At 42.8% G+C, this 27,714-nt stretch overlaps 1 protein-coding gene across 1 annotated transcript in view; it reads left to right on the top strand.

Moving 5' to 3' along the window:
- Nucleotides 1-3,023: 3,023 nt before the first annotated feature.
- The window catches only part of cabp7a (calcium binding protein 7a), a 45,803-nt gene continuing 21,112 nt past the window's right edge, over nt 3,024-27,714 (top strand). The window contains exon 1 of the mRNA XM_072664643.1: nt 3,024-3,873. Coding sequence (XP_072520744.1) covers nt 3,765-3,873 — 109 coding nt within the window. The 5' untranslated portion in view covers nt 3,024-3,764. The remainder of the gene's footprint in view (nt 3,874-27,714) is intronic.

Below are 27,714 nucleotides of genomic sequence, written 5' to 3'. Positions count from 1 at the left end.
GTATGTCATTTTTGGTCTTTTTTTTCATTTATTTACATAATCTAAAACCTCTGCACAAATGTCATGACAAAGATCAATAAAAATGGGCCTTAATTAATTAAACTCTACATTAATTTATCTTTGGCTATCTTAGGATTTAGTAAGAGTATGCAGGGGTCAGTCTTTTTTTTTGGTTGTTTTTAGAGCATGCTGGTGAGGTTTCCTGGTGAGGTTCGGACGAAGGTGGAAAGGCACATGCAGGTGATGGCTCAGTGGAAGTGGAGTTGGTCTGAAGACCCGGCAGCAGCAGGGACACCCATCTGACACTGATCCTACACCAGCATCAAACCCGACAGAGGGCTGGTTCAGCTCGACGGAAAGAAACACACGGACAGTTCTATCGTTTTTGGGTTGACTAGACATGATATGCAAGATAGGATAGCGCAGACCGAATGCATACAGTCTGAGACTCCGGCGGACCAAGCTTAAAATGGAGAGCCAGACGGAAGCACAGACATGAATCTTTTTTCTAGTTGCCAAAAGCTTTACTAAACAAGTTAGTTTCAGCCTAGACTTAAAGACTGAGACTGTGGGGATTTTTCCAAAGCTGGGGGGCTTTTTTACAAACACGCTATTTGCCCAGGACTAGCTTTTATAGCTCTTTTATAGCTCTAGGCCCTAATAAGAAGCCAGCATCTTAGCAGTGATCTTAGCAGGTATGATGGTTCACAACATTAGATATGGTCACTGAGCTGCTAAAGGGTTTTTATGTCACCAGCAGAGCTTTGTAATCAACACTGAGTTTGACCGGCAGCCAATCAGTTTATTCTATCAGACTGAGCCGATCAAACTGTCTAGTTCTTTATAAAGGCTGCTAAACAGGCCTGGGAGTTTGTTGAGGCTCTTAGCAGAACAACCTGACAACAGTAGCATTCCATCTAACTGGTCTAGGTAGAGTAGAGCAGGGCTGGGCATCATTCATGCCAGGCTTAGTCTGTCTTAGTGTGAATAAGCCAGCATTCGTTTTCAGTGAGGCTCTCAGTGAGGTGTCAGGTAGCACAGCATCATTTACACCAGGCTTATTGAACACAATCACACAGAACAAAAGGAAAGGTAATAGAAAGCCATTAGCAGCTTAGAGCCGACACCTGCTGCTGCTGTCTGAGAGAGGAGGGGGTTTCCTCTTTACTCCCTGCTCTCTCTCTCTTGCTCTCTCTCTCTCTCTCTCTCTCTCTCTCTCTCTCCCCCTATATCCCTCTATCTCTCGTCATCCTTTCCATCAAACCTCTGCCCTTATCTTACGGTCAAGGAGGGGCGCGCTCCTTCGAGAGCACCAAGAGCAGCCAAGAGAGACTACCCGCTGTCAGAATAAGAAGAGCGAGAGAGCGAGAGAAGGAAGGTGGGAAAGAAAATGTGGTCCACAGAGACAAAAGGGAAAGCGAGAGAATGTGAGGGAGTAAAGAGGGAGTGAATAAGGGGAAAGAGAGAGAGAGAGGGGGGAGAAATGAGAGGGAAATAGTAAGTGAGACAGCAGAGAGAGAAGTGAAACTGGGACTGAGGGGGAGAGAGAGAGGGAGAATAAAGAAGACCAGACAGAGAAACGCGAGAGGGAGATGGCATGAGAGAGAGGAGAGGGAGAGAACTGAGCGAAAGAGGGCGTGAGATGAGAGAAAGTGTTACTGCACTGTTTGTGTTGGTCATCCTTTGGTCCCTCACTAATGCCAACAAGACGTTGCTCACAGGACGCTGCCCACAGGTCACTGTTGGCCGGATTTCTCAGGTTGGTGGACTGTTCTCAGTCCAGCAGTGATGCAGAAGGGTTTCAACAATCTGATCCACTCGTACCAGTCCAACACACACTACTGGCACACCAACACAATGTGTGGTATCGGTGTCGCTGCACGGATGGGTTAAAAGCGGACGCCAAATTCCATGTGTGCCCAACACTAATGGTGAATATGATAAATAAATAAATATATAATATCATATTTATCAGTGAAAGATAGATAGAGAGACAGACAAAGACAAGCAGGAGACAGACACAGGAATGTAGAAAATGGAAAGAGGGAGTGAGCGCGAGAGAGCGCGAGTGCTGGACAGAGATAGAGATGATTGACTGATGGAATATCTCCTCTCTGTCAACCTTGGAGCTCATTCTTAGCAGAGGCTTCACTGTAGTGTGTGTGTGTGTGTGTGTGTGTGTGTGATAGTGATGCTCTTATGTTTTTCTATGGCCAAACTGGCCAGTGTACACCATCAGCATCATGAGCTCCATAGGCCTCCCTCACTCTTTCCCTGATAACGGCAACGGAGACGGAGAGAGAGAGACCAAGTCAGAAAGATGGAGGGACAGAGCGACAGGAGGACCGCGATAGAGGGCCAGAGGAACAGAGAGACATTGGGAGAGGAACGGAGTGACCAAGAGACCAAGCCAGAGAGAGAGAGAGAGACAGACAGACAAAAAGACAGACAGATGGACACAGAGACAGAGAGAAGGAGGGACAGAGCGATGGAGGGACACACAGGAGAGATGGACACTCAGCTCCCATCATCAGAGTCCATCAGGAGCTGATTGACTGCACCTGCGTCCACAGCAGCCACAGCTGGGAGTCAACAACAGCATCAACGAGCCCTCAGATACATCGGCATCAGTTGTGCACAGTGTGTGTGTGTGTGTGTGTGTGTGTGTGTGCGTGTGTATTTGCACATCTGTGCCAGCAATGGGTGCAACCTAAAATAGCTGCATGCATTCATTAGAAGGGGTGTCCACAAACATTTGGACATACAGTGCACAGACAATACCATCTACAGGTTCTTTCCCATCACTGAGTTGAGCTGACTTGTCCTGGTTCCACATAGAACCCATAGAACCCTCGACGAACCCCTCACATACACAGTGCGCGAGCACAGTGCGTTTATGTGAATGTGCGCGTGTGTCGGTGTGTGTGTGTGAGTGCGCGCGTGTGTCTGTGCGTTTGCGCGTCACTGCAGCCCGCGCAGATCGAGACGAGAGCGCGCGCTAGAGAGCGAGGAACGAGAACGACCTGAGTGAGAGCAACAGCAGCAACAGCAGCAGCAGCAGCAGCAGCAGGACTGCACGCGCCGCACCGGAGCGAGTAACCTTACCGGCAGCAGGAGAGCACGCGCGAAGTACCTGAGGGGTGTTTAACAGAAAGGAAAGGAAGGGGTGGGGTGGTGGGGCTCATCAGCAGCGCGCGCACCCAGCACAGTGGTTGCAAAGTGGGAAGTTTCTTCACGGTGAGAGAGAGAGAGAGAGAGAGAGAGAGAGAGAGACAAACAGAGTGTGAGAGTAAGAGAGAGAGAGAGCGAGCGCGAGGGAGAGAGAAGGAGAGAGAGAGAGAGAGAGTCGCGCGCTTGCATGCGCACTCTCCCAGCGTAAAGTAGCGTCGCCCAACAATAGGAACGAGACATGGGCACGAGATCTTCCGCTCGCGCCCGCGCGGCGCCTCGGTCAGCTCGAGACTGACCACCGACTGACCACGAGCTGACCTCGCGCGCCGGTTGGCCGGCCAGTTTTCTTCAGAGCTACAGGTGTGGACTCCGGTTTGCGCGCGCGGAGGGTGCAGCGCTGGAGCTCCATCGCGCCGTTCGCGCTCGTTGTCTTCATCCTCCTCCTCCTCCTTTTCCTCCTCTTCCTCTGATGAGAGAGCCGCGCGTGCCCGCGGTGCGGCCGCTCTGAGGGAGGAGAGCCCAGTGTCCAGAGTCCAGTTTTGGATCATTTATGAGGATCGTCAGCCGGGCACCGCCGGCCGCAGCCCGCAGTCATGCCTATGCACCCAGTCACCTCCACGCTGATGTACCGGGGAATCTGCACCATCCCGGACATCCTGTCCTACCGGGCTCCGGTCAACCTGCCTGAAGACGAAGTGGAGGGTGAGTCAAAGCGGGGGACCCTGGGTGCAATCACACCTACACCTACACCGAGCACCGTGCAGAACTGACACCCACAGTGCTGGAGTAGTGCATAGAGTGTGGAATGAACCTACTGTGTAGAATTAGATAGAATACAGAAGAACACAGAGCTTAGTTCTCCAGGCAGGAATCAAGCCTAGTCCTGGACTGTGCAGCGTATGGAATGGAAATGGAACATATACAGTCCACGACTAGACTTAATCTCCGTCAGGGGAGCCAACCAAAGTGTAGAATTAACAGATACAGTGTAGAATTAACAGTGACTGTGCTGGATGAATAGAAACTGAATGCATGGCATAACCCGCATGCAGAAGAAAATAAGTAGAATTAATAATCAGTGTACTAGAAATGAGTGTTGAATTACTGTATTAAAACACACATTATAGAATTAATATGCAAGCAGTGTAGAATATATATGCATAGTGCAAAACTAGCACACTATAGAATTAATATGCATGCTAAATTAATATAAAATGGAAATATTATATATGTATGTGTGTGTGTGTGCATACATACAGCAGCATAGAACATAATATAGAATTAATATGCCTATAGGGCTGACACAACACAGTGTAGAATTAATAGACATGTAGTGCTAACCTATCACACACCATATAATTACTATGCAGATAGTGCTGAATTATCACACAGCATAGAATTAATGTCTATATTGCTGAATTAACACAGTGTAGAATTAATATGCAGATATTGCTGAATTATCACACAGCATAGAATTAATGCCTATATTGCTGAATTAACACAGCATAGAATGAATATGCCTATATTGCTGAATTAACAGTGTAGAATTAATATGCCTATATTACTGAAATAACATAGTGTAGAATTAATATGCCTATATTGCTGAATTAACATAGTGTAGAATCAATATGCCTATATTGCTGAATTAACATAGTGTAGAATCAATATGCCTATATTGCTGAATTAACAGTGTAGAATTAATATGCAGATGGTGCTAAATTAACACAGCGTAGAATTAATATGCCTATATTGCTGAATTAACAGTGTAGAATTAATATGCCTATATTACTGAATTAACATAGTGTAGAATCAATATGCCTATATTGCTGAATTAACAGTGTAGAATCAATATGCCTATATTGCTGAATTAACAGTGTAGAATTAATATGCCTATATTACTGAATTAACATAGTGTAGAATTAATAATTCAGCAATATCTGCATATTAATTCTACACTGTGTTAATTCAGCAATATATGCATATTAATTCTACACTATGTTAATTCAGCAATATAGACATATTAATTCTACACTATGTTAATTCAGCAATATAGGCATATTAATTCTACACTATGTTATGTCTATATTGCTGAATTAACATAGTGTAGAATTAATATGCATATATTGCTGAATTAACATAGTGTAGAATTAATATGCATATATTGCTGAATTAACACAGTGTAGAATTAATATGCAGATATTGCTGAATTATCACACAGCATAGAATTAATGCCTATATTGCTGAATTAACACAGCATAGAATGAATATGCCTATATTGCTGAATTAACAGTGTAGAATTAATATGCCTATATTACTGAAATAACATAGTGTAGAATTAATATGCCTATATTGCTGAATTAACATAGTGTAGAATTACTTTGCAGATAGTGCTAAATTAACCCACTGCATAGAATTAATATGCATATAAAACTGAATTAACAGTGTAGAATTAATATGCAGATTATCTAGATTGCTGAATTATCACAGAATTGATATGCATATAGTGAGGAGTTAACACAGCATAGAATTAATATGCATACAGTGCAGAACAAACATAGAATTAGCAGTGTAGAAATTTCTTATTTCTTCTGAACTTTCTTCTGAACACATTCTTCTGAACTATCACACACTGTTTAGAATTAATATAGAAATAGTGCTGAATTTTTACACACTGTAGAATAAATCTACACCTACAGTGCTGAATTACCACACACACACCATGTAGAATTCCCTCCTATGGGGCAGCACTACCAAACTGCGTAGTTTAAACACAGGCAGTTTCATTAGTGCACAGCTGAATCTGTACAGTCTAAAGTTCAGCCAAATTTATTCATTCATTTATTTATTTATTTTGCTTCAAATCTTGTTAACCAAGCCTATCCCTATTAAACGTCCTGGAATTAAAGAGGTTCTCCAATATTCCGAAATTGTGGTAAAGAGGTAAAGAAAGTCATTCAGAGTGGGTTGATGTAGAATGAGCCGTTCTAGAGAAGCTCACAGGAACTGGTGGTCAGGAACTGGACATCTGAGGTGGTGCCAGCTACCTCACAGAGAGCTATTACATGAGAGAGGGTCCACCAACACTGGGCTTAAGGACCTGGCCTATTGGTAATCGATCAGTTATGCTTGCTTGCCAAATAACTGAGGCAAAGCTCCAATCACTGCTCCAGTCTCTGCATAAGCACTTAAAATGTAGGACACCTGTTATCTGAAGGATGAGCCTAGCCTGTTTTTACCTCTGTGAATGAGCCGGTGCTGTAGTACGGCCTTAGCTTACCTGTACAAATGGCAAGATTGTCGCCAACTGGCTTTTTTACTGACACCTTTTTTGTCTTGGATTTGAAGCTGTGAGTTTCAGCACCACGGACAGCGCCGGTTCAAAATGAGCCCTGTAACAGTTGAAGGCACGCATTTAGAAATGTCCTTTGGGATTTTATGGTTTTTATGAATGATCTCACATTAAAATTCAGGGTCAGTAATTAATTAGATACTCAGTAATTAATGACTAAAACACACATAATGACTAATTGAATGCAGCCTCATTAAATGTCTATGAGAAGCAGTTGTTAATTGCCATTACCCTGTTCAGACTGTATTCCCATTGGTGTACGTTGGGGCATATAGGCTAAGCAACCAGTCTGGTGATGTTTACTTCAGCCAAATGCTTTTTTGCAGTGTTTTATGAGCACTCAGGCTTTTTCGCAGCAATGTATTTGAAGCATGGGGCAATTGTCGTATGCTATACAGCTCCACAGTGTCCATAAGGCTGTAAGTCTGTGTTTTCTGACACGACGCAAAAGATCAAACCCACTGATCTCAATTTTCGAAAATGTTTCTGTGTTTGAATCGAGAAGAAAATCCATTTATCTGCTGATACAGTGGAAGGCCCAGATCTACACGCTAATCCCTCCACCACACACACACACACACACATACACACATACACTCATACACACACAGAAATCAATTTCAATTCCATTTTCAGCTGTAGTATATTGATTGCTCTTCTCAGGTTATAGTAATAATTTGACTGGTTATTGAGTCAATAGAACGCCTATCAGAGCAGGACCGTTTGATACACGTTATGCCTTCACGCATTGCTGCATTGTTGTCGCCTGCTGAGGCCGCAAACCGCCGAATCTGTTCAGGGATGAGCTTAAGTGATAAACATTAGCCATGACGTGTCCTCTAATTTAACCCTGACTCTGACTAATGCTGTGGTTGACTCTAAAGCTCAGCCTTTTAACCCGTTCTTACATTAATTCTACTTAGGACAAAGTTGAATCTCCACCAGTGGTTAAGGGAAGACTGCAGTGTCAGTGCAGTGAATCTCAGTCTTCTGCATCTGTAGTGCAGCATCAATTTACATAGATGATGATTGAGACATGTTTCAGTGTGTTTAGCCAAGAATGGATAAACTCATTGACTTAAAAATACACATACACTCTTAAAACTCTTATAAATTAAGGTGCTACAATTGTTTCTTTTCTTAAACAATGCCATACAAGAACCACTTTTGGTTTCCTAAAAAATATTTTTAGATAGCTAATATTGTTAGATAGCTAATTACTCAACCCACTCCTTAGTACCTTAGTGCTCCCGACACTGGGAGGGTGAGGACTGACATATGCACAACTAGCCACCGCCTCTTTTCAAACTGCCTCTGATGCAACGTCACTGGGCAACCAACACGCTAAGAGGACAGTGCCAGGTACCCAGCATCACATTAAGGGGGTGTGTAGGGAGAAAGAGAGCCAGCTACCCACAAGGCTAGTTGTGCTCCCTCAGGCTCCGGCTGCTGATGGCAGACAGCATGACTCGACCATTTGGATCCTTTTGGTCATAGTGGCATCGCTGGACCATTTGGAGCATAAACATGATTCTTTAGGGAACCAAAAGTGATTATTCTATGGTATCATTAAAAAACTAATTATAGCATCTTACTAATTATAACTAATTACTAATTATAGCAATTATGGCAACAAATTATAGCATTTTAGGAGTGTACAATAGCCATTGGCCCATTGCCAATTGACGTCTAGTGTAAATGTGTTTTGTTAGTTTAAACAAAAGTGGAGACAAACACTATATAAATTAATGTCCATGATAATTCCCTAAGTATGTTCAACAGAGGGAGGTTAGATGGAAACTTCAAGGAATTCCCTGGAGCTACATCTGTTTCAGATATCACTGACAATACTGTCATTTTAATTTCCCTTCTTAAGGTTTTTAGAAAAGGACAGATAAATCTGTTGACTTTGCTGATATAAACATACTTATTCTAGAAGCCAATGGACAGATGCTGAAGTGGTGTTTCCAGGCAACAGGTTTGTTTGTCCACTTTTTATTTTATTTTGGGGCAAAACAGGTTTGTCTAAACATCTTTATAAGAAGAGCCAATCAGCACAGGCTCCAGTAGCTGAAGCTGCCGCCCATTGCCTTTTGTTCTATGTGTTTTCTATATAAACCGTGTTTCTAGTCTTTAGTCAAACCTGGCAAAGTTGCTGTCCATGGTATCTGACCACATGCTACTCTCATTCAATGCATCTACAGTTCATACACGATATGGACAAAAGTATTTGGACGTGTTTATTGTTTCATCTGAAATCAAGGGTATTTGTTGAAGGTAGTGTCTCTATTGTCCAGAGAAGGCCTTGTGCTTTAATTTTGGAGCAGTGCTGCGATGATTTGTTGCATTCAGCAACAAGAGCCTTAGTGGGGTAGGGCACATCTGTGTCAGCAATGGGTGCAACATGTAGTAGCTGAATGTATTCATTAAAAGAGGTGTCCACAAACATTTGGACATATAGTCTGGGGGGTTGGGGGTCCATGGGTCCAACAGCTTTTCCCTAAACACACACACATACACACAAATTATTTATATATATATATATATATATATATATATATATTTTTTTTTTTTTTTTTTTCTTTATTAGATATATTATCAAATATATGAGTACAATTATCTGTGGTAATATGGTTCTATTATTTGTGTATTTTGAGCCCACGAGTACATGTATGTATTTAGTTGCACTTGATGAGTCTGAATCATTTAGCCAGGTTTGCCTCTTTATTAACCCTGTTTATTTGAATAACACAATTTAATGGGCAGCTGCTGAAACTGCTGCTGAAGTATCTGCCTATTGGCTTCTATTATAAGTGTGTTTCAGACAGACGAACATGTTCTGGACAGACGAAACCTGTCTAAATTATTGTTCATAGTACCTGTGGATAGACCACGAGTTACACATGGTCAAGCGGACAAGGGCTAGATTGAAAAACATCCGAGGATTTCTTTAAGTGGCTCTGAAAACTCATTCAGTGCCCCTTTATATCTATAGATTTCATCTCAGCCTCCATGTCTATTAATGAGATAAGTGTCAGAGGTAGACACCACCGCACAACACGGCCCAGAACGGGGCGAGCGAGAGGCGATGCGGTGACAGGCTATTACAGTGGGCAGCATGAAGTACGAAACTATCCTGTCAGCCAAGCGCACACACACATGCATACACACACGCCTCTAACACCTGCATCAGGATTCAGCTCCATACAGCTGGAGCCCGTCCGCACATTTGCAAGGCAAATTGTAAACACTGTCAAGAAAGGCCACACACACGGGCACACGCGTTCACACACCTCAGACCCAGATTAGCGTTGTCTGAAATAACAGAGAGACAGTGGAGGTAAAACACTCTGACAGGGACGTCATAAATAAACCAGTGTTTCTCTGCACAGCGAGCACATGCTACCCTCCACGCGTACACAGCAGGAACGCTTGACTAACGCAGGCCTTTTGCACTCTGAATCATGCAGAACACCAGGTTCTGGTGTGTTGTTTTGCCCATATTATTCACTACAGAAGCATAGACGTGATTTTGGGAAATCGAGCATGGCTCTTCTGTTCAGAATTGTTAGGAATTGTTTTCCTACAGTGTAGATTTACACTGGTCACCAAATGGTTTGCTTGGTCATTGGGGTCAGTTCTTGGGCCCATTACAATAGGCACTGTTTATTGTGATAGAAGAGGTGTTGGGAATGAACAGGGACCTGAAGGTTCTCCCAGGGATATCAGGACATTCAGAGGAACAGGCCCTGCTTCAACCCTGACCCCTTAGGGAAATTGTGAATGTTTGTTATTGTGATACGAGCCCTAGTCCTTTTTACCGCATCGCCCGGCCCTAGTCCTTTTTACCATATCGCCCAGCTCTAGTCCTTTTTACCATATCACCCAGCCCTAGTCCTTTTTACCGCATCACCCAGCCCTAGTCCTTTTTACCGCATCGCCCAGCCCTTTTCCTTTTTACCGCATCGCCCAGCCCTTTTCCTTTTTACTGCATCGGCCAGCCATGGTCCTTTTTACCGCATTGCCTAGCCCTTTTCCTTTTTACCGCATCGGCCAGCCCTTTTCCTTTTTACCGCATCGGCCAGCCCTTTTCCTTTTTACCGCATCACCCAGCCATGGTCCTTTTTACCATATCGCCCAGCTCTAGTCCTTTTTGCCATATCGCTCAGCTCTAGTCCTTTTTGCCATATCGCTCATCCATGGTCCTTTTTACTGCATCGCCCAGCCCTAGTCCTTTTCACCATATCGCCCAGCCCTAGTCCTTTTCACCATATCGCCCAGCTCTAGTCCTTTTTACCATATCGCCCAGCTCTAGTCCTTTTTACCATATCGCCCAGCTCTCGTCCTTTTTACCATATTGCCCAACCATGGTCCTTTTTACCGCATCGCCCAACCATGGTCCTTTTTACCGCATCGGCCAGCCCTAGTCCTTTTTACCGCATCGGCCAGCCCTAGTCCTTTTTGCCATATCGCTCAGCCATGGTCCTTTTTACTGCATCGCCCAGCCCTAGTTATTTTTACTGCATAAGCCAGCCCTAGTCCTTTTTTCCATATTGCCCAGCCCACAGCCCTCTCTGTAGAGAAGTACTGCCAATAGAATAGGACTCTCTGGAGCAAATACAGAGCATGAAATACTGGCTCCATGCCTTATACCAGACATTTGCCAGATATTTCTGAAGCTGAAATGTTTTTAAAAACTCATATTCTGAACCCAACAGTTGCTGAGGGGCTCTAAAGGGGCTCTATACAGCCCATACACCCCTTCTCCTTCTTTGTTTGGTTTGATCTTATGATTCAGCATCCCTGCATTTTTTAAAGACTCTATGTAATTAGCTACTAAATTAATTAGCCTTACTTTCAATCACACATTCTGTATCAACAGCAGAGCCCCTTTTCTTCTTTGCAAAAACAGTTCTCTAAAGAACCCCAGACTGGACAGATTTTTAAGGGAACCACCAGAAGAAGTATTGCTTCTGTTAAACATTTGTGAAACCATTATCTTTAAAATTGTAAAGACCAGTTTACTCTAGGACCAGACGTGTTGGTGTGTACAGGATCAAGCAAAGAACCACTTTATTCTCTGTGCCCAATGTTTTTTTTCTGTAAATGCAGTGTTTTTGTAGAACACCACCTCAAAGAAGGTCTGTGGTGGCAAACCTTTTTAGATGGTTCTAGATAGAACCATATAAAAATAGCTATCAATGTTCTGCAATGAGTCAAAGCCATGAAATCTTTATATATATATATATATATATATATATATATATATATATATATATACATTTCTTTGTATACACTGATTAGCCATAACATTAGCACGATAAGTGGTGATAAGTGGTGAAAATAAAACATTGACAATCTGGTTCTGTTGGCACCTGTTAAGAGGTGGAATCCACACCATTAGTTATAATGATTGTATTGATGGAGGTATTTGAGCATCTCCTCCAAGCTGTATGGTTGTAGGCATTTCAATTTACAACTTACAACAAAATTACAAACTCTCTTAACTGGATAGATGGAGGCATTTGGACTTCTCCTGCAAGCTGTACTAACTATATGGATGGAGGCACTTCGAATTCTAGAAGATCTCTTAACTGTATGGGTGGAGGCATTTCAACTTCTAAAAACTCTCTTAACTGGATAGATGGAGGCATTTGGACTTCTGCAAGCTGTACTAACTATATGGATGGAGGCACTTAGAGGTCTCCTCCAGTCTCTATTCACTGTATGGATGGAGGCATTTCGAATTCTAGAAGATCTCTTAACTGTATGGTTGGAGGCATTTGTACTTCTAGAATCTCTCATCTTTATAGATTGAGGCAAGTGGAGTTTTACAAGACATCTTAACTGTATAGATGGAGGCAGTTTGAGGTCTCCTTCAAGCTCTAAGAACTGTATAGATGGAGACATTTGGACTTGCCCATACTCTCTTAACTGTATTTTTGGAGGCATTTGGACTTCTACAAGCTCTCTTAACTGCATGGATGGAGGCAGTTGAACTTCTACACCAAGATCCATTAGCTGTATGGGTGGAGGCATTTGGATGTCCCCTCCAAGTTATATTAACTGTGTGAATGGTGTCAGGAAAAATGGACATGCAGAAGAATCTGAGCCACTTTGACAAGAAACAAACTGTGAGGGCTTGACGACTAGGCCAGAACATCTCCAAAAACATTAGGCAGGTCTTGTTCTTGTTTTTTTTTTTTTTCTTCTGGTAGGCAGTTTCAGTACTTACCAAAAGTAGTCCAAGAACGGGTGTACAAGGGATGTGTCCCATGGAGGCCCCACCTCACAACTTCTTAAAAGAGGAATTCTTAAAAGATCTGCTGCTTATGTAAGTCTTGGTGCCACAAGGGGGACCTTCTCAATATTAGGCAGGTGGTATTAATGTTATGGCTGATTCTTTTGCATAAATGAAAAAAGAATCACAGAATCGCATGATTCATTAACGACCTCCATTGAAAAGAACTAATTGCAAATTTAAAAAGGGTCCTTTCAGTAACTCTGGTTCTATATAGAGTCATTGCCTTTGCTAAGGAACCTTTGAAGAACCCGTATTTGATGAATTCTGCAAAAACATTCCTGTAATCAAAAGGTCTACCAGTTCCTAATAAGATGAAGTTGGCAGAGAGGTGTGAATAAAGGCCTGCAGATATTTTGGGGGGTGTTCTTGTATTCTTTGCTGGAGCCTCAGAGGAGAAGCTTACGAGCTTCAGCAGAGCGAGTGTCTGGTTGAGCTGCGGCGGCTTATTTTAGTCATTCGGGCGCAATACAGCGCCACAATACAGACAGTGCTTTATGCCATGGCAGTAACACTTGACAGGCAGCCTTTGCTGAGCTGAGGGAATTCCCAGATGTTTTTCTCACACCTGGCCTGGCCTCATGCTACAGAAGGTATTCCACTGGAACCACATGATGAATATCAGATGCAGAGGTTGTTTTCAGCTTGATTAAAGCGCCTGGCAGAGGTGGCAGAGGTGGATACAGCCATGATGGAATCTGGCGCAGCACAGGAGCACTGAGGCTCCAGCATCTGAGAGAATGCCAGAGCCCTGTAATCTGCACTCCTAAAAAAAAAAAAAAAAGGTTCCTCTGGAGTTCTAGTAAGGGCAAGCTATTAATACACTAAATGGACAAAAGTATTGGGACACCTGCTCATTAATTCTTCTGAAATCATGGGAATTAAAAAAAAGAGTTGATCCTGCTTTTGTTGGAGTAACTGTCTCTACTGTCCAGGGAAGAATACATTCTGCTAGATTTTGGAGGAGCATTGCGGTGAGGTTTTGATTGCATTCAGCAACAAACGCACTAGTGAGGTCAGGATGTTGGATGTAACCTCCTCAACTCGTCCCAGAAGTATTGGATGGAGCACCATCATCATTCCAGGGAACACAGTAGTTTCACAGCTCCACAGATCAATGCTGGGGGGCTTTATACCCCTCTAGCCCACACCTGGCATTAGGCAGCATGGTGCCGATGGGTTTGTATTTATCTGCTCCAGATAGTCCTATTCTATTGGCAATACTTCTATAAAGGGGCTGGACATGCTGTGTTTCTGTTTTAGCAATGAGTGCAATTTAAAGTAGTTGAATGCATTAATTAGAAGAAGTGTCCACAAACATTTGGACTTATAGTGTAAGAAATAAGATGATCAGTGTTGTATTCGGCCTCCTCTGTCCTTCATCACTGCCTCTCACAGCTTTGTCATATATATATATTTTTTTAGACAATTTTCTTATGATCCAAATGAACTACCTCCCACACATTCTTCACTGCTGTCCACACACCTCCCATAGTGGAGGGATGTTTCTCCTCCACATGTTTCCCAACACAGTCCCTCAACTTCTCAATGGTGTTTAAATCCAGTCATTGTGTTGCCATGACATCATCAGAGCTTCCTCACTTCTCAACCCACTCCATCACTTGATGGACGGTGCAGCATCTTGCACTGTTTTGTAGGCAGATCAGGTCACTGTTTGTGGTTCTCCACCAAAAAGGGATATGTACACTAGGTGTCCAAATGTTTGTGGACACCCCTTGTTATGAATGACATTCAGCTGCTTTAAGTTGCACCTGTTACTGACATTTGTGCAAATGTACACACACACACATAGCTTGTCTAGTCCCATTGAGCTGTGGAGCAGTGGAAGAGCTGTGTGGTCTGGAATGATGGCTGATGCGCCATCCAATACTTTTAAATGGGATGAGTTGGGGAGTTGGGGATGACCTCAACCTTAACCTTCTACACCTAACCTTCATTCTAACCTTAACCTATACCTAAACCTAATTCTAAACTTATACCTCAACCTAAACCTAAACATTCCTTGTTTAGAAGCTCCTCATAATGGAGAAAAGCAGAGGACTGTGTCGCTGCTGTTTTCTCAATTCTTCTTCGAGACAGGGTGGGTTGATCGTTTTCAGCAAACCAGCGCCACCAGTGGACGGGAGGTCCTTGTGAATAGTGATATATGTATGAGATATCTTCATGCAAATGCATAACAAATTACTTGAGAAACACTTTAGTCACAGATATAGGAATTGTATGAGATCGTATTGCCACCCTACATGCTAATCTGTATTTTACTATTTACTATTTAAAGATTCAGAGGAAGATCTACCTACCTGAAGACTCGTGAGACCTGAAGGCAGTAAATCATAAATTCTCTTAACAAATACTGAGATAGGAACAATATTAGCCAGTTAAACTAATATTTAATAGTTTGCTTTGGCATCTTTGGCATAGATCTTGCTGAACTTGGAACCAACTCGACCGTGCCTACCCTGGGCCAGCCATCGGGACCAAACTGGCCTAAATAAAAAAAAAGCCTGTAATTAGAGATCTTTCAACACAGGTGGAGGCTGGTGATTGGCTGCAGAGAGGTGACATTGCATTAGAGTCTCCTGGTAGAACTTTAGTTTTCGCATTTGGTACAAATCATAGAACCTTTTTTGGGTACGATATAAAATGTTACAAAGTTTTTGCTAATAATGTGTCACAGAAACATCAGCCATTATATCACACACTAATGTTAAGCATGCAGAGATTCAGAGATAAGTTCTCATGGGGAATCTGTGCTGTTTTGCAGTATATTATTCATCTACACTGTCAATGCTTTACACTGTACACCATTTAAATATGAATAATATATATTACCTCAACACAGTAATGTCAGAAGTGAGTAAAATAGCATGAAATGGTGTCGATGGTCTGTTCTATTAGCTTTTAAATGCTGTGCAACTCATTTTTCACCACATTTTGTCTGCTGATCCTTCTGAAAGGCTTTTAACTGCAGTTCTGTGTCTTTGAGACTTTCAAAAAGCCATTTGTGTGATGTATCATTCGTATTCCCGATAAAATCAATGAATAATTGAAAAGCCACTAAGCACAATGTTATCACAAGCTGAAATCTGAAATTAGGAGAGAGAATTCCCACTGAATATTTGACTTGACAAAGATGTTTTACAGAGTTCAGAGAGTTTAGTGGGCTCGTAATCTTGGGTTTGGCTCAATTCACATTGTTCAGCCACATTAGCCACAGTAGAGGGATTCCTTATCGAAATGAAGACTGAAATTTTCTTACCCCAACTGTCAGCTGAGACAAGTTTCATGGGTTCGGACGTGCCATCAGCATATGATCTGTTTGGGGGTGAGTTTAAGAGCTTGGGGAGAACTCTGAAAGCTTTGGGCTGGAGATCGGGTGGCTTCTGCTTTGTGGTAGAAGGCCAGACCTCTGTCTGATGAGTGGAGCTTGGAACGAGAGATCTTGAGGGATTAAATGCAGGTGATAGGGTGGTGGTGGTGGTGGGTTGTAAAGACTTTGACATAGACATGTAAACAGGGTAGAGATGGAACCTATAGGAGGCTTGATTGGGAGAAGGGGCCTCAGCTTCATATTTCCCCTCCCAAAATTCTGTTAATTATGTTTTTACAGTTTTTCCTTGTACTGTAAAATTGCCATTTGAAGATTCAAGGATTTTCATGACAGTTTATATAATACAACCACAGACACACATAGACGTGCGTGTGTGTGTATGTGTATGTATATATATATATATATATATATATGTGTGTATGTGTGTATATATATATGTATATATATATATATATATATATATATATATATATATATATATATATATATGTGTGTGTGTATATATACACAGTCTAACAGCAGGTTTGGAACATCGCTAACAAAAGCAAAAAGAAACTCTTGAAGGCGCCATTTTTATTTTTGTATCACTTTACCTGGATGGGCCATTGTAGATGGACATTTAGCTCAATGTCTATAAAATGCACCTGAACTCTAAGCTAAATGTAAATGACTGTCTATTGAATGTAACTCCACCCCTAATCCCCAAACCTTACCTATTTAGCATTAGGTTTAGAAAGCTCCTGCTAGTGGATGTACTAGTCGCTTAGTCTTTGAAACCCCCGGGTCATATATATATATATATATATATATATATATATATATATATATATATATATATATATATATACATACATATACAGATAAGAGTGTGTGTGTGTGTAATATATATATATATATATATATATATATATATATCTCCCAAATGTCAACATTACGGGACATTTCTTTCCATAAAAGTAAACATTACTGTGGCCAGAGCTTTAACACATTTCATCATGACATTTTTTCTGTTGCCAGAAAAGCATGCAGTGCAGGTCTGTTTGATGAATGGCTGTAAGCGAAAGGAAACGAATAAACAGGCTGAGGATTTTGATACAACTTTCAGTGTAGCCCAGAGATGTAGGCTTTTTAATCACGGAAAACAAGTTTGGGCTATTAGCATGTACTGTATGATAAATCTCACCTCACACGGAATGTTTTGCAGCTAGTACGAGTTTTGTGAAAGTGAAATATGGCCGATGTTGCATGAGGGAAGAGAAAAAATGAGTGCTGCAGCCGTCATAGAGCTTACCTCAAATCCTAGGACTAACATTTATGAATTGTAAATTTATGCAAACAGATGAAGCAAACAAATGTGGATTTTTATCAGCATGGCAGAAGCCTGTGCTGAGCTTGCACAACATCAGTTGAAGTAGTTTGCTGACTGCGGATGCTTCACCTGCTCTGCATCTTCATATATTCCACAGGTAAGCAAATGAGAGGCTGCTAAACTAGCGGAACTTTTATAGCAAGACCGAGCTGCTGTACATCCCATGTACATAGATTCAAAACCTTGATGCCTACAAAGCCAAGAACAGACCAGCCAGCCCCTCCGTACCTAATGGCAATGGTCAAAAGCCGATCTGCACCAAGAGCCCTTCGAGCTTTAAGTACGGCTCGGCTCGAACCGTCATCCCTCAAAATCTACGGAAGACGAGCGTCCAGACTTTTTTCTGTCCTGCACCGAAGTGGTGGAACGAACTTCCCCTGGGTGTCCGAACAGCAGAGTCCAACACTCACTGTCCTCAAACCCAGACTGAAGACCCTCCTCTTCTGAGAATACTTGGGTGAATGGTAGAGTGGTCACCTTACTGACTTGTGTTGAGTAAAGTCTAAACTTAGAGGTATCTCTGAATTTTAGTCTATTCAAACTAGCTGAGGTTTTTCTTGGGTAAATAGCAAAGCATAGTATCTATAGTCTTACACCAGTAAGACTATAGATACTGTAGTTCTACTTTGTGCACCATTAAAATAGGGGTTCTGCAAGGCATTGGTTCGAATTGTAAACCATGGCAACTCAAAGGACCTTTAAATGCACAAGTGCACAAAATGTTTTTCCACAAAAAAATACAGAGTCTGGAAACAGCAGTGATGAATGTGCCACCAAGCTGTCATTAGCTCGACTACACAGTAAAAAAAAAACCTGCATCTGAACTTACTTCACTCCTCAGCCCCACTCCATCACTTAATGAGCAGTCTAGCATCTTCCACTGTTTTATTGGCCTATCTAGTCGATTTCTGTGGTTCTCCATCAAATTAGAGAAGCGAGTCGTTCAATCACATCCAAGACAGTTGCTAAACATCAGTCTGTCACATACTGCAGCTCTCTGTGTGTGTCTGTATGTATATACACTCTAGTGCTGTGTGTATCTACATGTACATACAAGTACATACCTACCCAGCCAAACACTGACCTAGCAACCCATCCATACATGCTATCCACTTACCTACCTATCTATCTACCCATCCAACTATCAGCCTACCTACCTTTCCAACCAACCCCCCGCGGTCCCACCTCACTACTGAACCCATTTTCACCCTACCTCCAACCTACCTACTCACCACACTAACCTACCTACCCAACCAAACTATCTACGCACCCATCCACCAACCTACCTGACTACTTACACACCCAAACACTAACCTTCCTACCCACTAATCTTACCCACTTACCTACCTATCTACACACCAAACTACCAACCTACATACCTACTTAATCAGCCTCTACCAACTCACCTCACAACTGAACTCATCCCCACCACCCACCCACCTACCTACATATCTGCCTGCCCATCCAACCTAACAACTATCAACCTATCTAACTAACCACCCTACCTCCAACCTACCTACTCACCACGCTTACCTACCTACATAACCAAACTATCTACCCACCAATCCATCCACCTACCTAGTTATCAGCCTCTACCAACTCACCTCACAACTGAACCCACCCACCTTACTTCCAACCTACCTACCTACCCACCAACCTAACCTACATACCACCAGCACTAACTTACCTACCCAACCAAACTATCTACCCACCCATCCATCCACAAACCTACCTACACACCCAAACACTAACCTTCCTACCCATGAATCTTACCCACTTACCTACCTATCTAAACACCCAACTATCCACCTACCTACCTACTTAACCAACCCCCCACCTACTTGCTCACCCAACCAACCAACCATCCATCCACCTACCCAACTAAACAACTACAAGCCTATCCACCCACCCAAACAACCATCCAACCACCTAAATACCCATCAATCCCAATCAAACAGCTACAACCCTACCTATCTACCCAACCAAACCTAACTACCTACCGACTGAACCAACCAACCTACCTGGCTGCCTATCTACCTACCCACCATACACTCAAACACTCTTATGGGAACAACACTATTAAAAAGAGGTTCTTTATTGAAGAACTTTGTCAATTTAAGGAACCATTTGCTTGCTTTATCAGTTCTTTGCCTGGTTAAAGGGTTCTTGGAATTGGTAGAACGTCTTTTGTGGAAGGTGTTATAGAAGGTTCTTCATAGGATCTTTTAAAAAAAGTGTATAGAGAACCCGTTTTAGCTCAGAGACATGGACCATCATTTCACACACTAATGCTGGACATTGAGATGATTAAGTATTCGAGCATACATCCAATTTATCCTCATAATGTGACCTCTCACATCCATCCAATAAAGACGAACTTACTGCTGAAAAACAGTGTCTTTTTTGGCAGAGCATGGACAAGTCAATTAGTCCATAATATGCCATTGATTGGTGGGCTACTAGCTCATAATGGAGATTTACTGTGGAGCGAAAATACAGGACTAGAGACAGTTTTTTCACCTATGCATGAATAAAGAGAAGGTTTAGAGACTTTGAGATCAGGGCCATCTCCAGAAGAGAAATGCAGTGGAAGCTTCCTGACTGCTACAGAGGCAGAGACGAAAACACACAGGCAAAGACGCTGTGTGTGATGACAGTATCAGTCCGACACTCTCCCCACCACGTCCAGCGTTTCTTCTGCTTCTGTAAGACCCCGCTGTTCACCCCCCGACGTGTTCCTCACAAACTTTTCATAGCCAACAGGAAGAAAAGGGTGTGTGTGGGGGGGAAAGGCTTATCTCCTGTTTGTATCTCACGTTTGCTGTGAAACACAGATTCCTTGAATTGTCCCCCACAACCAATTTGTATGCTGGAGAGATCAGAGAAGTTTAAAAGATTTCTCTTTCAATTGTATGACTCACAATAGCCAGAGGAGACAAAAGCAATTTTGCAGGGAGATTTACTTCTTCTTAAACGTTTTTTTTTAGAAAGCTGCGTCAGTGGCTTACCATATTCAAAGAGACGGCAAATTGCTCCAACTCAATCCACACAGAGTATTTGTAGAAGAAGATTGCTAAAAGAATGCAATACCAGTGGTTCCCGAACTCCTTAAACGCTGTACGTAGGCCTACACTTCAGTTCCTCACCCTCAAAACCGCATTACTCCCATACCTCAACATCAGTTTCATGGACCCTAAAATAGAACCCTGCGGGACGCCGCAAAATTACTGCTACACCGTTACCAAACAGTTTATCTGCATTACTAACAGGATTACGAAAGGAATAACAAGCCTAGCGTTCAAAAGGTCAATCCTGCTCTTGGAGTATCCCAGTACCTGCAGAATTTAGCCACTGTTCTGACTGCAGGCAAATCAGATTCACAAATATCAGACCTGGTGAGATGACTGCCCGCACTGTTACTTGTAAGGAATCAGATCGGATCTGCGTGTCCAGACATCGCAAACCTATCTGCATGGGTTGCTGTGGTAACGACATAAGCTGCTTTCATATGCGGAAGCAGGCGAAATGGAGGTTGCTCTGGTTTTAATGTGGTCACTGTTGCGTTGTTAGAAATATTACAAATCTGATTTGAACGGGCAGAGTCCAAATGTCCATGTCCAAATCTAACTGTAATCGCTTTTGAAAGCGGTTTTGATTTAATTAGCAAAAAACAGGATTCATCAATCCTGAAAGCATCATCAGACTATCAAAAATCAATCTGGATGCAATCAAGATATGCCGGAAATTGCAGTTGGGCTGGCAGTCTGAACATAGCTTTAGTGTTTCCCAAGCATCCAACTCTATGAACTAATGAACAAGCCATTCCTGAGACGGACTGGGTGTGCACATGGGGGTTGTTGGACCGATCCTGCTCCGGTCGCTGTCTATGAGGAGTGTAGGGTGTTCTCCCTGTATCCATATGGGTTTCCTCAAGGTACCTCAGTTTCCTCCCATCTCCCCAAAACACATGGGAGGTGAATTAGCTATGCTAAATTGCCCCTTAGGTCTGAGAGTGTGAATGAATGAGAGTGTGTGTGTGTGTGTGGTACCCATCGATGGACTGGTGCCCTGTCCATGGGGTAATCCTGCCTTGTGCCCAGTGACTCTACCCAGGACAAAGTGGATTAGAAGAAAAATTAATGTGCATAAAACATATTCTGTCCATTTTAACACTAAATACACTGATCAGCCATACCAATAGCACCACCTGCCCCGTATTGAGAAGGTCTAGACCTGACCATTCAAGGCATTAACCCCACAAGACCTCTGAAGGTGTCCTGTGGTATCTGGCACCCAAACTTTCGCAGCAGACACTTTAAGGTCCATAAGGTTGTTCTATGTTCTGTGATGGATCACTTCAGTGAGCCTTAGGTCCCCATCACCCGGTCACCGGTTCACTGGTCACCTTTTAAGAACGGACTGTTCACTTGTAGCCTAATATTTCCACCCCTTGACAGATACTACTGTAATCAATGGCTTTCACCTCACTGGTCAGTGGTGCTTGAGGTCAGAGTGGACCTGGTGAAGTGTTGTGCCTTAAATGGTAAAGATCAGGACCCTCTCAATATTAGGCGGGCGGTGCTAGGGCTGTTAGGACTGATCAGTGTATACTGTACCAATGGTTCTTAATCTTAGTCCTGGAGAACCACTGTTCTACACATTTCAGAATATCCCCCAGAATAACACACCTGATCCAACTAAAGGAGAAATTAACAAGTGTGTGAGAGCAGGGACAGCGTGAACAACATGGGACTCCACAACTAGGAGCATTGATGCAATCCATGGAGACCCATATTGAAACTTACAGGACCAGATAGTACAAGACACCTTCGGAGATCTTGTAGAGTCGGTGGAATGAAGGTGACCTACACAATATTGGGCTTAGGTTTTATGGCTGTACATTATGGCTGATCTGTGTGTGTGTGTGTGTGTGTCTGTGTGTGTGTGTGTGTGTGTATATATAATTATATACCCAAGCTTCACAATTATCATGGATAACAAAACAGTTACAGCTCTGCAGGCAGACATGGACTCTACAAGACCTCTGAAGCTGTCCTGTGGTATCTGGCACCAAGACTTAAGCAGCAGCCCAGCTCTCGCAAACATGGAATAAATTGTTTTCATATTGTTTAATAACAAAACCAGAAATTCGGAAATGAATAAATCGGCACTGAATGAAAGGGAATGCCGACGTGGCCCAGCATGAGTTCATCACCAAAGCATGCGTTGGTGAAAGCATGGAGTCCAATAAAATTCAGTAAGCACCACAGACTGCTCTGACATCAAGCTGCCTTTGAGAAAACAGGCTGACAGTTGAGTCAATGTGTGTGCCAGCTGATTATTGTTTCCCTTCATTTTTATTATTGTTATTGTTATTCTTTATTTGTTTCTTTTTTCATAATTCACAATCCTTTAAATAAAACAACAGCTGCCCTTGATATTGTGTGAAATATTCATGAGCACCTGAGCCAAAGAAATTACCCAAAAGTATTTGGAAAAACCATTAATATTCATATTAATGTTCGGTTGCAGTCAAAATTATTCAACCCCTCACAGCAAATTAGATTTCTTAGCAAAATTCCGGCTGTTTGCAATAAACCAATCATATAAGACCCATCGAAATAGCTCAACACAACTACGTAACCAGTGCTTTCTCCAAGTTCAACACAAAATCCCGCTTTTAATGACGACTGCAGTCTCAGAATTATTCACCCCCTCAACAGAAGCCCTCATAAGAGCTCAGATTTGCAAACCAGGTGGCAAATCAAAGGCATTAGGTATGCTACAGAAGGTTTGTTGTATGTGACGTTTGCCTGCATGTTAGACATATGGCTCAAGGAACACTGGCTACACTACCTGGCTGGGCAGAAAGACAAAGCTATCCGTGCTGCTTCGCCATCAGCAGCCGGAGCTTGAGAGAGCACAATAGGCCATGGTCTCTCCGGGTGGGTAAATAGTGCTCTCTCCAGTCGTCAGTCCCATTGTGCTGCTGGCCACCAACTGACTTTACATTTTTACAGTGTAGTAATCCACAAAAAGTAATTGGATTTGTGATGTGCGACACTCTTAAAAATAAAGGTTCCATTAAAACAAACCACGTTTGTAATAGAAATTAAGTGTGAAGAGCTTTTGCATGACGTGAAGGTTCTTTTAGACCCTTAAATAGTTCTTCACACTCATATCGTTCTCTATCTGTTGAAGCAACAGTGGTTCTTCTGTGGCATCCCTTAAAGAACCCTTTAAAAACCCTTATTTCTACGAGGAGTGTATAAGAATAGACACTATGGAGGCTGTGTGTACAAATATAGAAAACTGAGCTTTACCCTGAGTGTGTGAGAGAAGGGAGAAGATACATACAAACACGTGCACACACACACACACACACAGGATGATTTTCAATTACTGACACATACACTGGTGGGAACAGAAAAGGCCTTTGTGCTCCAGTGGAGGAGCTTTTGAAAGCTTTCCAGAAAACTGCAGCAAACGGTTACTGTGTTTAGGTGTCTCAGGAACCGAGTACAATGACCATAGCCCAGATACACGTACTGCAGCCCGACTGTGGGTGAGCGCATTTGTGCATGGGGGTATGAGTGTGTGTGTTGAAAGGAGGGGCACATGCAAATGTAATTTGCAGTTTAATCATCTATTTGTATTCCCAGTCATTCTAAGCCAGAAAATGACACTGACCAGTATCATTAATCACATATTTGGCTCTGCATGGAGGAACAAGATATCTGACATTTAAAAGACAGCGCTGTACTTTAAGCCCCATGTCTGGAGATGAGCTTTGACTTTTGAGTTTTGGATGAAATAACCTGTAGGACAGTGTGTATTGTATTTTACTATATTTTTGCAGTTTTTCACATTTTAACATAACATGAATCTGGCAGTTATTCTTTACATCGTGTCTAAATTACATGACAAACGGGGCGACAGAAATGCTCCAGAATGACTTGCAAAAAAAATAATTTTACATTGACTTCCATTGAAAGTGAAGATGCTTTTTTCCTCCTCCTGTGAAGTTGCCAATTTGGAGATTCAATGTTTTTATATACAGCCATGGCATTAGCACCCCCTGCCTAAAATCTGAGCAGGGCGACTCCACAAGACCTCTGAAGGTGTCCTGGCACCAAAAAGGTTGGTATCGGGCACCAACACTTCCTAACAGATCCTGTAAGTTGCCCTGTAAGTTGTGAGGAGGGGCTTCTTCAGGCAGGTGTTTCCAGTAAACTGGCCACTCTGCCACATAAACTGGACTTCCCATGCCACCTGAAATCTCCAGGTGTCGAAATACCATTAACGCTCCAGGATCCGAAGTGCTTTTGTGATTCTTCCCGGCCATCTGTTGTTCCGTAGAGTAAGACATGACTGAGCTTAGAAAGTAGGCGTAGAGGGAGGCGAATGTTCGCAGGGGTCAAACGAGGCTCGCTCTCAGCATATGCTTCAACAGAAGAGCGGAATACCAACAGTTCAGTTACGGAGAGATAGGAGTGCCGATGTGCCGCTTCGTTAAGATGCAACCAATCAGGATTCAGGATTCATGACTGTGCTGGATGCTGGTAAGGCGCTGAATCATGAGATGTCAGAGTTGAGAGAAATGATAAAGAGGGATCTCTGCAATGCCAGAGCTTTTATTCCCTATCTCACACTCTTTCACTTTTCTCTCGGTCTCTGTCTCTCTTTCTGTCTGTCAACCCCTGCGAGATGTTCAGAGACGGGTTTTTTCTCAGCCTCCCTTTGTGGCTGTTCGACAGACGACGGCTTTCCATGCCGAGTCAGGCTTCTGTCATCCTATAATTACCCGCGATGTACTCTAACAAAGGGAGTTTCGGTTTTATTCGCTGCTCCGAATTCCCGAAGCCTGCGGCCGTACACTCTGAGTCAAGCCCCTTGCACAATAGGGCGGTGATGAAGTCTCATTGGACTGGTGGCGTATATTACTGAGACAAAGTTCCAGCAAATAAAGGCTGGTTTTAGGAGGCCATGACTTCATGCCTTCTCAAAATCAAGGTGCTAAAAAGCACACTTCAGAGCGCCATCATGGAGGAAACGGTGGCTCTCAGGGAAGCCCAGATGGAATACAAAGGGCTATAAACAAAAAAGGTCCATCTACATCGTCTCTAATGGATGGTTCTCAACTGGTCCTTAGGGACCTGAAGATGTCCCAGATTTTTGCTCCAACTCAGCTAGCAACAAGAGCAAATACGGGCTATTTGGAGGTCCCTGAAGACCAGTTAGAGAACGACTGCTGTGTTTTTTTTGTGAATGAAATGTGTGTGTGTGTGTGTAGATTCTTTTAAGATTTAAAGAGCCTACACGATGTAAAAGCTCTAAAGCAGCGCCAGCACCTTACCACCACCCAAGCTCCCCATCTCCCCATCTAACTCCTAGTGCTATCTCCATCCATCAAGAAGGATCACTCCAGAGAACATCACCCTGACCTCCAGCCTCTCATCTCTTACATGCAGTTGTGCAGTATGTGCTCTTCTACAATAACATCATCGTATGGACAAAAGTATTGGGACGCCAATTTTTCCAAATTGAAGGATATTGACAAGCTCATCCTGCTGTTGGAAGAACTCATATATCCGCTGTCCATGGAAGGCTTTCTTCTAGATTTTGGAGATGCATTGCTGGGAGGATTTGATTACATTCAGCAGCAAGGATGATCACCACCCAAGCACTATTCTATTGGCAGTACTTCTCTACAGGGCCTGGAGAAGCTGTGTTTGTGCATTTGCACATTTGTGTCAGCAATGGGTACTATTTGACACTAATCTTACCACCTTGTGGCGGTCCTTTTGGTTAAAGATCTAAACAAAACAAACATCAGGGCTGGATATATTCCAGAAGGGCGCTTTCTGAGATACACTATATGTCTTAAAGTTTGTGGACACCCCTTCTAAAAAATGTATTCAGGTACTTGAAGTTGCACCCATTGCTGATACAGATGTGCAAATGCACACTGTCTACTCCCTGTAGAGAAGGGTTCTCTGAAAACATAGTGAGCCTATTGGCAAAATGCCTAATGCCTAATGCCAAGCGGTGGGCTAGAAGGGTATAAAGCCCCCAGCATTGAGCTGTGGAGCAGTGGAACTACTGTGGAATTCTCTGGAATGATGGTTGGTGCTCCATCCAGTACTTTTAGGATGAATTGGGGGTGGATGCGGATGAGGTGGTGATCATCCATCCAACATCAACCTGACCTCACAAACGCTCTTGTCGCTAAATGCAATCAAATTCTCACAGCAGTGCTCCTCCAATATCTAGAAGTAGACAGAAGAGGTCAACAGGTGCTCCAACAGAAGCAGGATAAACTTTTGAATACCCTTGATTTAAAAAAAAAAAAAAGAATGAGCAGGTGTCCCAATACTTTAGTCCATCTAGCATATTATTATAGGGAAGGGGCTCATTATAAGGAAAGAGTGAGTAGACAAGCCCATTTTCAAGTCTTCTTCTTCTGTGCCACGAGCCTGATTGGGGCAATGCCGCTCCACAGGTATTCCATTTCTCATCTCCCGACGAGGAGGAGGTGGAGATGACCCCTAACAAGCAGTTTGCTGCATTAGCGGAGTGCCTACACACCTTCATTGAGTCGACTGCAAAGAAAAACCTGTCTACTTTCAAAATACCCCACAAAAGTGCATGTGATCCGGCCTCCTTAGAGGCTGTAAGAGAATTTCCCTGAAACAGCAGTTCGGCACTGTGCCTAATACCTATTTGAATACTCCAGAGTCTTGTTAAAATAAATTTACAGCCATATTCAGAACTGTTGGGCATGCCAGTAGACCCTAGCAGCACACAAGATGGATTAAGGCTGCCACAGATGTTTAAAAATAGTGTGGAGAACACACACACGCACACACACACGCAATGGGTTAAGGGTGTTTTTGAAGGCGTTGATTTTTAAGCGCATTACATAAAGAGTGAGTGGATTCGCTGTGCTGGAGATATGGAGATATTCTGTGTTAGAGATCGCTGCTCCATCAAAAATGCATCTCTTGCTGTCGGTTTCTAACTCCCATTCTCAGAACCCTTGGTTTGATGTTACATTAGTCATAACTCTCCATTATTTCACGTTATTGGATCATTATTCTGCCTTTTACATTTACATTTATGGCATTTAGCTGATGCTCTTATCCAGAGCGACTTACAAGGTTACTGGTTTT

This window comes from Salminus brasiliensis, chromosome 20 (assembly GCF_030463535.1).
Source record: "Salminus brasiliensis chromosome 20, fSalBra1.hap2, whole genome shotgun sequence".
In the NCBI taxonomy this organism is placed as follows: domain Eukaryota; kingdom Metazoa; phylum Chordata; class Actinopteri; order Characiformes; family Bryconidae; genus Salminus; species Salminus brasiliensis.
The sequence above is the reverse complement of the archived record's forward strand: the minus strand, read 5'-3'. Positions and strand labels throughout refer to the sequence as shown.